A 12795-nucleotide genomic window follows, 5' to 3' on the forward strand; every position below is an offset into this window, starting at 1 on the left:
ATTAAAGTTGGATATCTTGTTTGCCCCTGCCCTAGGCATTCCTGATAACGAAAGCCATTCACCTTGCATGCCCATGAACAAAGAAGAGTAATTTCAGGTGTTTTAACTCAAAATTTAGGACCTGTTAAGCATCCAGTTGCTTATTATTCAACCCAGCTGGACTCAGTAGCTTCAGGAGTCCCACCCTGTCTTAGAGGAATAACTGCCACAGCTTTCTTAGTAACTAAATCTGCTGATTTAGTATTGGGGTGCCCATTATCCATAATGTGCCAGCACGAAGTTGGGACATTGTTGTTAAGGCACAGAACACAGGCATTTTCAGATCAACAACTCACTAGAAATGAGGTAACCTTGTTGGGTAATGAAAATATTACCTTGAAATACTATAAAGTCCTTAATCCTGCTACCTTGCTTCCTCCAGGTTTACCAGTTTCAGGAGAACCATTGCACAATAGTGTATCTTTAGTGTCCATGGTTGAAAAGCCTCAAGATAATATTCTGGACACTCCTTTAGACAATCAAGACTTAGTTTTATTCACTGATGGTTCTTCTTTCATGAGGGATGGCATACACTACAGTGGAGGTGCTGTAGTAACAGAATTCTCTACTTTGTGGTCAAATATAAGCTTTCAAGGTGCAGAACTGATAGTTAAAAAATGTGCCTGTATAACTGCCAAGGGTAAGAAAGCAACAATTTACTCAGACTCTAGATATGCCTTTGGAATATGTCATGCAGTGGGTATGCTATGGCTCCAAAGGGGATTTTTAACCCCTGTTGGAAAACATTTATGAAGTGTTTTCTGTTCTTCAGCTACCTGAAACTCTAGCTGCAGTTCATTGCTCTGCCCATACAAGTGGTACTGAACATGTTTCTGGAGGGAACCACCAAACAGATACAGCAGTAAAGCTCCCTGCCTTAGAAGGACCTGAATTAATTTTAACTTTGACACCTAGTAACAATTTAAATTTAACTCCCTTTTATAATGAACAGGAAGTGGGAAAATGGAAACAAAGGTTTAAAGCAAAACAGATCAGTGGTATATGGGTGTCATCTGAAGGGAAACCCCTACTGCCTAAAAGTTTTTATCGACAAAATATCCTCATCTGTTCATAAGAAAGGTCACTTTGACAATCAGGGTTGTTATAAGTAAGAGCAAATGAGGTGGGTCTTCAGAGAGATGCAGAGTAGAGTAAAAGATTCTTGAATTCTATAGGGGAGAGTTAAGCTGTTACTGAGAGACAGTTGGGCTTGAGCTCTCTCTCTGGTTTTGACCTGGAGGGGTTTGCTTTCTTTTGGTGGTTGTTTCTACCTTATCTTTTCCATTCTACCTGCTTCCCTGCTGGCTGGCATCTACAGAGCTTTCTGGTGTGATTCCTGAACCATTTGTCTCTCAGATTAGGTCTGGGGTCCTTCTGGATCCAGGACCTCTCCTAGGCCCTGTCCTACCTAACTGCTAAAACTCACTACCTCTATTACCATCAAAAGTGGGGTTTTGGGGTTAGTATAGATTTATTTATCTTAGGATCTGGGATTTTAGACAGTTAAGAATCAGTGTAAGTTCAAAATCTGTGAAGAAATCTCTGTGAAGAGATATTTAGATCTGTGACATTAGTTTAGAATTATACCAACTCCCCTTTTTGCCTTCCCTTGTTTAATAAATCCAAAAACCTGCCCCTGTTATTTAGTGGTCTGTGTTTGTTACCATAGGACAGGCTCTGCCTGGATTGGAACTGTTATCCTGTCAACCCACAGTTGGCCTTCCCAAAACAGTTATCCTTCTGATACTGGCCTACAATTAAGCATCTAATTCCATCCCCAAATCACCCTCCATTACAGCGTATTGTAGACTCTGTTAAAGGTATGGGTAGCCCCTGGTATAACTACCATAGCCTCTAAAGTGTGTACAGCCTGTTCCACTTGCCAGGCGTATAATCAACATGCTTTTTTGAGGCAAGACTTTTGCTGGGAATTCTCTGGCTTACATACCTTTTGAGAATTTAAAATTTTACTTTATTACTATGCTCAAGGCTGGACATTATAAAGTTTGCCTAGTTATAGTGGATCAGCTGACCAGATGTCCAGAAGTCTGTCCTAGCTTTTGTTGCTAAGGTGCTCTTAAGGAAGATTGTCCCTTGCTTTGGTCCACCAACATGAATTGATTCAGACAGGAACCCATTTTATTCATTCTATATTGTCTCAAATTTATTCTTGTCTGAGGATCACTATTCAATTCCACGTACTGACCACATCACCCCCAGAGCTTAGGCCAAGTTTGGAGAATGAATAGAGTGTGATTTTCCTAAAATCTAAGGTTTAAAATCTTTTGGAGAAATTTCAGGAAAAGAAACTTGCCAATATCCCGAATCAAGAAAGTGGATCTTTTTTTGGAGAAAGTGCCATAAGGATACTAGCAGAAACCACACACTACATCAAAACATCCAGAATGAACTTTGGGACATAATAAACTGAACTGAAGGGGGTTGAACATACTTATTCTGAATGTAAACTCTTATACTAAAGGGGACTGCCCCCTAATTGGTGTTTTGTTAATGCATCTCATTTTTTTCTTTTCTTCCTCTTTTCTTTCCCTCTTATCCCCAAATTGGTGTAATTTGTCTTTTAAAAAGTGCAGTAAGTTATGCACCTTTAATCAGGATCTTTAGAGGTATAATCTGGTTATTATAAAAATTAAAATTAATATACAACAACTTGAAATATTGTGTAAGATTTATTAATAATCACTAGAAGTAACAAAATAAAAAGGTAACAAAATAAAAGCACATGCTCATGGCTAATCTACCTGCTCAAACAGCCTGTTCCACCAATGTCGGCAACAGGAAGCAAAGAGTGCTAGTCATGGAAGACCACCCAATTTATCTCCTGTCTACATCAGCACATAACGACAGGAAGTCAGTGTGTTCCTGGGAAATGTAGTTCAAAGGCACAATATTTCCAATTATACATTATGTGAAATGATTCTTTGGGGAGACGAGGCATGTAAATCTGGGAGATTTCAACTTACTTGTCTCCCAATAGAATCACAGGGGGTATTGTGTAGGGGGAGTTTTATCTCCTCCCCATCCTGGATTGCAGACCCGGTTTATCCCATTTTTTTCATGCCAGTGTTGTGTCCATGAATGTAAATAAAAAGGTGTAGGTGGACCCCACCTGCCTCTACTTCCCTGAACATGGCAGGGGAGATGGATGGAGACTCCTTCAGGATGAGCTACATGTGGTCAGACTTAGAGTAGGAAAGAGACTTTAAATTTATGCTTATCTGCTTTCTTTATTTCAAGTGATTAGTAATAAAATTTATGGAAAATAAGAACTTAGAGATATTAATTTTAATCTAACAGTTGGTATATTATACTTAAGACCAGTATGATCTCTAGTATCCCACTCAGGCATTTTAAGGCTACAGTAGAAAGTAGAAAACATTTTTAATTGAGGATTGTACAAAGTATAGGAGAATGAGACTAGTTGAGGCCTATCTTATAGTAGATTACTAAGGAAAAAACAGAGGTCAGGGATTGAGGTAGAGAGTGAACCCTAATATCATCCACTCCATCTAGATTGGCACTGGTAGTGGCATCCAGTCTATATAAGGGACATAACTAAGTATGACGTATCCAACTTATCTGAAATTGCCCAAGTCAATTGAACCGAACATAAGAATTGAAGCTCAAAAGAAGAAAGAAGAAAAAACCAAACACAAATATGAAATAATGTGACTTACGAGTAGCCAAGTAGGTAAACTCAGAAGAAGAGAGTAATTCTACAATAGTTGAGAGTAGGGCCTCAGAGGAAAAAAATTGTCTTGGACATAAGTAATACAATAGATAGAAGAAATAAAGTAAGATTAAAAAAATGAAATGAAAGTTAAGGGAGAAAAATTCATGAGGATAATAAATAGCTAAGAACACAAAGTAGAAAACATGACTCTAATAGTGGACTTGCTGAAAAAAAAAAAAAACCAGAATGGACCAAAAAGAATCCCATGACTTTATGAGACAAGAATAGTAGAACAGAGTAAAAAATTTTTAAAAAAAGAGAAGAAATTATAAGTTGTCTACTATCAAAAACAACTGATCTGGAAAACAGGTAAAAGACAGACAACTTAAGAATTATTTTATTCCCTGAAAGCCATGGCAAAACAAAAGGCTTATCATCATATTTCAAGAAATCATAAAATAAATTTAATCAGATATATTATATTAGAACTAGTTGGAAAAGTTAAAATAGAATCCAAAGACCATCTTTTGAAAGAAATCTGAAAGTGAAACACCTAGGTCTGTCATAGCCAAAATCTACAACTTTCAAGTCAAAGAAAGAATATTGCAGGGAGCCAGAAACATTTTGAGTGTGAAGGAAACACAGTCATTATTAACCATAATTTGGCAGCAAGTACTATGAAGGAGAGAAAATATTAGAATACAGTATTTCAAAAAGTAAAAGATAAAGGTTAGCAACTAAGGATAAGTTATTATGAAAAAAATGAATATAATTCTACAGTGGGAAAATGCATCTTTAACAGAAGTCTTCATTAATAGAACAAACAGATAAATAGATCTGAGTTGAATTGAAATTTTGAAATGGAAACTGAAGAACCAAGAGAAATCTAAAGGAAAAATAAATAAATGCATGCATATGTGTGTACATTTGAATATATATACATATATATGCAGTTGGTATGAGCTAAATGAGCAATGTTAAAATGTTTATATTCTGATAGGGAGACAAAGAGATGATTGACTCAGGGTACAGTAAAAGTCATATGTTTTGTATAGGGCCAATGTGTAGATTTATTGTTTTTGACTATATTAATTTGCTATAGCTTTTTCTTTCTTTTTTAAAATGGACAATGAGGGAGTATTGTTTAGGGAAGATAGAGGTTGCTAGTACTGCCAGAAGAAAAAGGTCCTAGGAACATTTTAAAATGCACAAAAGAAAATAGAAAGAAATTCAAAAGGAAGAAAGGAGAAACAGAACAATTTTCAAAGTAATATTTAGAATTTAATTTTTCAAAAAAAACAATTGATATGAAATTGTAGAGTCCAGCTCATACATAAAATTCTTGCGTGGGTTTGAATCACCTGTGGAAGGAGAAGTTAGACACTGGAAAGTAATGGACTAAGCTTATAGTCTAAAGAGAATAAAACATAGAAAGATCAGAGAAACAAGAAATACAGACAAGACATAGCATGGTATCGTCATGTCAGCATGTCAGCTTCTTCTCAGATGGTCAGAGAGGGACTGTGGCTGAGCTGGACTGTCTTTATTAAGGAAAGTAGCAATGGGTGTTGTGGGATGTCAATCACATAGGTGTCATGGCAGAAATATTAGCATCATATTGGCAATCAACAAGATAAAAGAAACAGATCCCAAGAAAATGGTATATAGTCAGTGAGTTCCCAGACCAGAAGCTCATTTGAAAGTCTTCCTTTCTTCCTAGCACTGGCACCATCTCATTCAGATACTGAGTATAGGTCTTTGACATTACAAAGAAGCTATCGAAATTAGTTGCCAGCCTTTTAGGCTGCAGATCACAGTAAAGGCTTGATTTCCAAGTTCCACAAAATGTAATATCCAACCAATTTAAGGATTCAGAAACCAATCATGTGAAATATTAGAAATATATCCATAAGTCTGGTCCATGAGCACTTTGCTCATTCAAGTCAGCTTTTGGATACATCTTTAATATTTTCATGATTTGTTTATACCTAGAACCCTTCAGAAAAGAAGATTCATGGTTTTATATTCCCTTTTGTGTTCTGTGTATAGAAATGTTCTTGTATAGTTTTCCTCAATATTGAGTGAATCCTACACTCTTAATATAATCCCTGGCTATAATGTAAAATATTTTAAAATATTTTTCTGTAGCCTTGTTGCTAATATTTTTCCACCAATAATCACAAGATATTATTGTTTTCTTTTTTTACTTAAAATTTTATTTAATTAATTTAGAATATTTTCCCATGGTTACATGATTCATGTTCTTCTCCCCTCCCACCCCCCTCCTGTAGCCAATGAGTAATTCCACTGGGTTTTACATGTGTCATTGATCAAGACCTATTTCCAATATTATATTATTTTCCATGTCTACCCCACTGATCTTCTCATCTTGATATCCCTCCATCTTTGTGCCTTTCTCTCCTCATTTGTGAGTTCTTCCCTGGAATTTGAAGAAGTTTTCATTTCAGCCATACTGATTTGAACCACTAATTCTCAGATCTATTTTTCTACTTTGCCCAATGTGGGTATATTCTCTCATTTCTGCTTTGCAGCTCCCTGAATGTATTGCCAGTTGATAGAGTATCGTACTGAGCTTTGTTCAGAAAGACATGAGTTCAAATCCTTCCTTAGATGATTACTATACATAAGATCCTGCACAAGTCTCTTGACTGTTGTCTGCCTCTGTTTCCTAAATTGTAAAATGGGGATAATAATAACACTTAAATCCCAGTGTTGTTGAGAAGATGAAATAAGATAATACTTGTAAAACACTTAGAACAGTGACTGGAACAAAGTAGGTAGTAAGTGTTTGTTCTCTTCCTCACTTCTCATCTATCTTTTAGAGGTATTGGTCTACAGATTTTTCTCCAACTTCACTCTCCCAGGTTTAATTATGAGAATAAGTGTTGCCTTCTAGAAAGTGGTTGGAAGGATGATACCTTTCTCTAATTTTGGAAATAGTTTATGTAAAATTGGAGTTAAATGTTTACCTTGTTGAAATGATTTGTACAGTTTATGATATGGTACTGATTAACTTCCTTACTACTGCTTTCTTGAATGTATCTTCTAAAAAATTTAATTAATTAATTAATTAAGAATATTTTTCCATGATTACAGGATTCATGCTCTTTCCTTCCCCCCCCACCCCCCGGGCCAATGAGCAATTCCTCTGGGTTTTACATGTATCATTGTTCAAAATCTATTTCCATATTAATATTTGCAATAGAGTGATCATTTAAAGTCAACTCCCCCAATCATATCCCCATCGAATCATGTGATCAAATCATATGTTTTTCTTCTCTATTTCTACTCCCACAGTTCTTCCTCTGAATGTGGATAGAGTTCTTTCTCATAAATCCCTTAGAACCGTTCAGGATCATTGCATTGCTGCTAGTAGAGTAAATTCGATTGTGCCATCATGTATCAGTCTCTGTGTACAATGTTCTCCTGGTTCTGCTCCTTTCACTTTGCACCAATTCCTGGAGGTCTTTCCAATTGAATCTATCTTTTGGGTTATATAATATCATTGTGTATACATATAAATTATTTCCTGCTATATTATAATTCTATAAGGACAGGGGCTTTTCATCTAGCACAGTGCTATTTACATAGCAAATTGTTTAGTATAAATTTATTTAGTTGGATTATATCAGTGTAAAATCTAAAATATGTATCTTAATAATCTATTTAAAGTTCTAAATATTTTATAATATTTTCTTTACAGTTTGGTGACACTCAAATTGTGTAGCCATGTTTCGAAATAGTCTGAAGATGCTTCTCACTGGTGGGAAATCGAGCCGAAAAAACAGGTCCAGCGGTAAGTGATTAAACATTGTTCAATAAGTCTACTGTTGAAGCAAAACTCATCAGAAATATAAATATTACCGATGTTCTAAGCTTTTCTTTGAATAACAAGTTAATATCATGACAATGTGTACATTCAATTTTAATGTAATATGTTTCTGAAAGGAAGGAAAGAAACAAGTATTTATTAAGTACTTACTATGTGTCAGGCACTGTGATAAGCACTTTACACATAGCTGATTTAATCTTTAAGATCGCCCTGAGAGGTAGGTTCCATTCTTAGCCTAATTTTATAGATGAGGAAACTGAGGCAAACAGCAGCTTAGTTACTTGCCCAGGCTTACATAGCTATTATCTGAGACTGGAGTTGAATTTTAGCTGTTCTTATTCTGGGTATAGCTCTGTATCCACTCTGCCAACTAGTTTGCTCTGAAAATAGAAAACTGAACATTTTTTTTGTGACTCAATTTTTCACAGATTTTATTATTTATAAGATATTGATTAATCTTAGAATAATGCACTAACATCATGAGGATCAGCAAAAGTTAAGTTAAAAAGCAAAATTAAGACATGGTCATTACCTTATTAGTTCTTGTTACCATGCTTTATGTAAGATGTGTTTTCTGAAAAATTGTATTTTTGTCAGTTGGATTCTCTTAAAAATCTCCTGTGTTTTGTAAATCTAGATTTTCATATAAAAATGTGCTGTTTTATGTTATGTGCTACATTAATAAATAATACTCTTAAAATATAGACATACCTTACTCATGGCAATCATTTTTAAGAATTCAGCTATTCAGAACTGAACTTAGCTGTAGGATGTGGGGGGAAAAACATTTGACCAATGAAAATTGGTATCATAAAGTACATGCACTCAAGCTCATGCATGTTGTTTACATTAAAGTCTTTCTTAAGTTCTGCTTGCTCTTATTTTAAATACATCTCCCATAAGCTTATTATTCATTTTCTTAGTTTCATGGCATATCATAAACAAGAACTTATATTGGGGATAGAGAGGATAGTATTGGAACATCACACATTGAAAGCAGGAATTAATGATGTCTAATGGTATAATAAAGAGAAAGAAAACAAAAAATGGATACAGGAACTCAAAAAGCGTAATAGTTTAGGGCCAGTTAGTGGAGAGGCAACTACACTTAAATAATATATTTATAATGGGGACCTTGAGTAAAAAATAATGTTAAATTATATTCCTTGTAGACTGTTTAAGAAGTTACTGAAGGGGCAACTAGGTGACTCAGCAGATTAAGATCTAGGTTTAGAGATGAGAGGTCCTGTATTAAAATCGCCCATGGGCACTTTCTGACTGTATGACCCTGTGCAAATCATGCAATCCTAATAGCTTACTGCTCCTTTGCTTTGGAGCCAGTACATAGTAAGGTAAGAATTAAAAAAAAATAAAAAGAGAATATGGAAAAATGCATTATCATCTTAATTCTGCATTTATTACTTTAGAATTCCCCTCCAAAGGAATGATAAAGGCACTTAAGAGCCTGTGGTTACTTAAAGAAATAAGCATCAGCTAATTATCCAGTAAAGTATCTTTTGGGGAATAACTACCCTTATGACATCTGTTAAATGCAACATTATTGTTTTTATTAATATAATTCCAAAGTTGATATATTATTATAGAAATGAATTAAAGACTTGAAGATAAAAATGCATAGATCCTATGTATAGTAATGAAAATTGTGTTTTGTCTTTGCCACTGAAATAGAATTTCTAGGATGATGTAGCCTGACACATAAGGAATAATTTTGTTAGAGAATTATTTAGTCTGTTTAATATAGTAATCAGTGTTTCATAGGTCATCATGGAAAATATACAAAAATATTTTAGCCTATGGCAATGTGAATAGAGGAATGTTTTATTTGGGTAGCAATGTAATAAAGAACAAGACTAAACCCAAATATTAGTACCAAAAAAACTCAACTAGGTATATCATGACCTAGTTGAATGACCTAGTAGTAGTATTATCTTTCAAATATGAAATCAGCAACAAAAGACTTAAATTATTAGAAGTTAGACATTTTTATCTTCAAGTTTGCTTTTTCTTTGGAAATAGAGAAAATTGAACTTGTAAGTTTTTGAATTGAACTTCTCTTATCCCTGTTATTATGCATTTAGTAAAAAGTAATTGTATGTAAAGCACTTTGCAAACTTTTAATATTATATAAATACCAGCTATTGCTATTAATTATAAGTGCCAATTGTATGATAATGTCAATTTACTGATGACTATTTTAGTTCCAAAAATGATCTTTATCTCCAAAAAATGATGTCAGTAGCTATCCCATTGAATACTTTCTATATAGCCTTGGGAACACTCTCTTTTAAATAAGAATTTTGATTCAAAATGAGGCCATTTCCTACAAGGAAGGAAGGGAAGTTTCTCTTTTTATTCTTCATATGTTTTTTCTGTCTGAATTCTGTGTTTTGGACAGTACAGGAAAAAATTTATTAAAGAAGTGTTTACCAGTTCTAACAAAGTAAAATAACTTCTGTTGTAACTATATTAGAGTGCAATATCAATCAATGAGCCAGTATTTACTAAATGTCTTCTACATATCAACAAACTAATAGTGCATTATTTTTTGGGGGGCAGTCAGGAGCAGCTGGGAGTCAGTGGCTAGGATAGAAGGTAAAGTGTAAGCTGAATTTTGAAAGGAGTCTGAGAAATGAAGGTGAGAATAAGGTGATTTCTAGGCATGGGGGATAGCATATACAAAGAGAAGAAAAACAAGAAATGGGGATGTTGCACTTGAAGAATAGTGAGAACAGTTTCCCCTGATTCTAATGTACATGAAAAGATATAATGTTTAGTAAATAGATTGGAGCCCGAGTATGAAGGGCTTTTATTCTGGAGCATGATTTCTTAACCTGGGGAACATGTTCTTAATAATTAACTAAAAAATTATTTTGACAACTATTTCAGTATAATTGGTTTCATTTATCCATTTGTCATCTTATATATTTTATTTTATAGGTTTAAAAATATTCTGAGAAGTCCATGGCTTTATCAAACTGCTGCCAAAGGTTCCATGGCATGCAAAAAATTGAGTCCTTGCCCTAGAGGTACTATAGATAGTCATTGGAGTTTGTTGAGCAGATGAGTGACAGGGTCAGACCTTTAGGAATATCACTTTGACAGCTATGTGGAAGGTAGATGAACGGGGGAGAAAATTTCAGACAATACAACCAGTTCGAGCCTATATATATATATACATACATACATATATATATATATACATATATATATAATGAAAGAGATTCTGTAAAGATATAATAATTAATAATTATTTGGATTTGGAGTTTGGATATGTGTGATGAAGGAGAATGAAGAGTTGAAAATAATACCAGAGTTATGAATATGTGTCACTTGAAGAATATGAGTGCTCCTGACAGAAATAGGGAGAAAATAGAAGTAATTTGGGGGAGACATTCTGTTTTTTTTTTTAAAGCCTTACCTTCCGTCTTGGAATACTGTGTATTGGTTCCAAGGCAGAAGAGTGGTAAGGATTAGGCAATAGGGGTCAACTGACTTGCTCAGGGTCACACAGCTGGGAAGTGCCTGAGGTCAGATTTGAACCTAGGACCTCCCAGAAAGACTTCTTAATAAAATTTCAGATTAAAAAATGTTGTATTGATGATATTTTCAATATTGCTTTGTTTTAAATGAGTAAAGATTACTTTATGACTGCCTTTTCCCTCCCTCCCTGTTCTAGTGTAAGATGCCAGACTTAGGCCCGTTCACCACTCTTGTGAAAGTGATTGGTTGTTTGATTAAGTAGGGAGAATGAAAGGTGTATTGTGTGGGAGAGGGTAGTATACAAGTTAATATAATTTTGATATAGGTTGGATCTGAGTGAAGTTATCATTAAGACTAGAGTTTAGAGCAATGATTAAGTGGGATATAATCAATCAACTTGAGGGTCTTAGATTACATTTCATCTTCTCTAGGATAGTCAGTTAGGGGCTTGTTTCCAGCACAACTGCACCTACCCTTATATCCCCTAATATTCTTTCTTCATTCTTTCTCTACCACTCTCTGTGCGTTTTCCTCATTGTGCAAACTTTCTAGCTCACTATTCCAAAATGGTTGTACTTTCCCTAGGTTAGTTAAAACCTGACAACTACTTAAGCAATCACTGCATAGGCACTATTGGGAAAATCCTTTCCTCCACTCAAGAAGACCTGATGACCATTACCTCCTTTTAGTATATTTTCTTTCAGGCCAATGGCCTGTAAAGAGAACTCCCAATATACTTTCATTTTGGATAGGATATAGTGAGTAGACTGAAGAAGCAAGAAGATTTGGATCATTATTTGTATCTCAGTTTTCATTACATTATCTTTCCCTTCAAATTACAAACTTCCCTTTTTCTGTTGAGGATACCACTTTCCTTCTGATTCATTTTTGTCTTTGACTCTTTTCTCTTATCCCACATGTACAATCAGTTGCCAGATCTTGTAATTTCTGTATCTTTATCTCCACCTGTTTTTATATAGTCACAAATGGTTTTTACATTTTAAAATATAATAAAACTTTATTTTAAAATATACGAAACATACTTCACTCTGGGTTTTACAAAAGTAGGCAGTAAGCTGGATTTGCTGAAACTTGGTCTAGACTTAAAATATTAGAGAAAATATTAATAATATAAGTTATGTTTTATAAGTGTATTATTCATATACCCCCAGCCAGTTATTAAACATTTGCTAGTGCATCCTGCTCACCTCCATCCTTTTTTCTCCGTACTCATATAACCACCATCCTAGTTTGGACCTCATCACTTCTTTTCTGAACTACTGCAATAAGTTCCTCGTTGTTTTCCCTTTTTCAAGTCTTTCCTCTCTACAATCCATCCTTTGTGTAGCTGCCAAAATTATTTTTCTAAATCATTAGTCTGATCATGTCACTAGTAAATTCTGGTGGCTCCCTGATTGACTCTAGAATGAAATGTTATTTCATATTTATTTCATCATTTTGAATTTCTCTTTTTGGGTTTACAATTATTAATCTTCATAATTATGAATAAGATGGCAAATGTACATAGTTTATAAATAAATAAATCTTTAAGCATTTTTATTGATGAGGATACATTATCTTTTAAATGTGGAGACGGCTGTTCTAGAGCAAACTTTAGATCGTTTCATAGAAATGGATGCTTAATTGAGGTGGTGATCCTCTTTTACTTTATTTTTTATGGATACTCCTCGTTTAATTTAGTGCAGCT

The 12795-nt window shown here is 34.4% G+C and overlaps 1 protein-coding gene across 13 annotated transcripts in view; it reads left to right on the forward strand.

Annotated features, from left to right (window-relative positions):
* Positions 1–12795, forward strand: part of TANC2 (tetratricopeptide repeat, ankyrin repeat and coiled-coil containing 2) — a 686196-nt gene that overhangs the window by 72475 nt on the left and 600926 nt on the right. For 12 of the 13 annotated variants that reach the window (XM_007482545.3, XM_007482543.3, XM_007482542.3 and 9 more), the window contains exon 2: positions 7458–7550. In XM_007482545.3, the coding sequence (XP_007482607.1) occupies positions 7484–7550 (67 nt within the window). In that variant the 5' untranslated portion in view covers positions 7458–7483. Of the gene's footprint in view, positions 1–7454; positions 7551–12795 lie in introns of those variants that run through there. The other variant, XM_007482546.3, reaches the window with a different exon arrangement.

This window comes from Monodelphis domestica, chromosome 2, assembly GCF_027887165.1.
Source record: "Monodelphis domestica isolate mMonDom1 chromosome 2, mMonDom1.pri, whole genome shotgun sequence".
In the NCBI taxonomy this organism is placed as follows: domain Eukaryota; kingdom Metazoa; phylum Chordata; class Mammalia; order Didelphimorphia; family Didelphidae; genus Monodelphis; species Monodelphis domestica.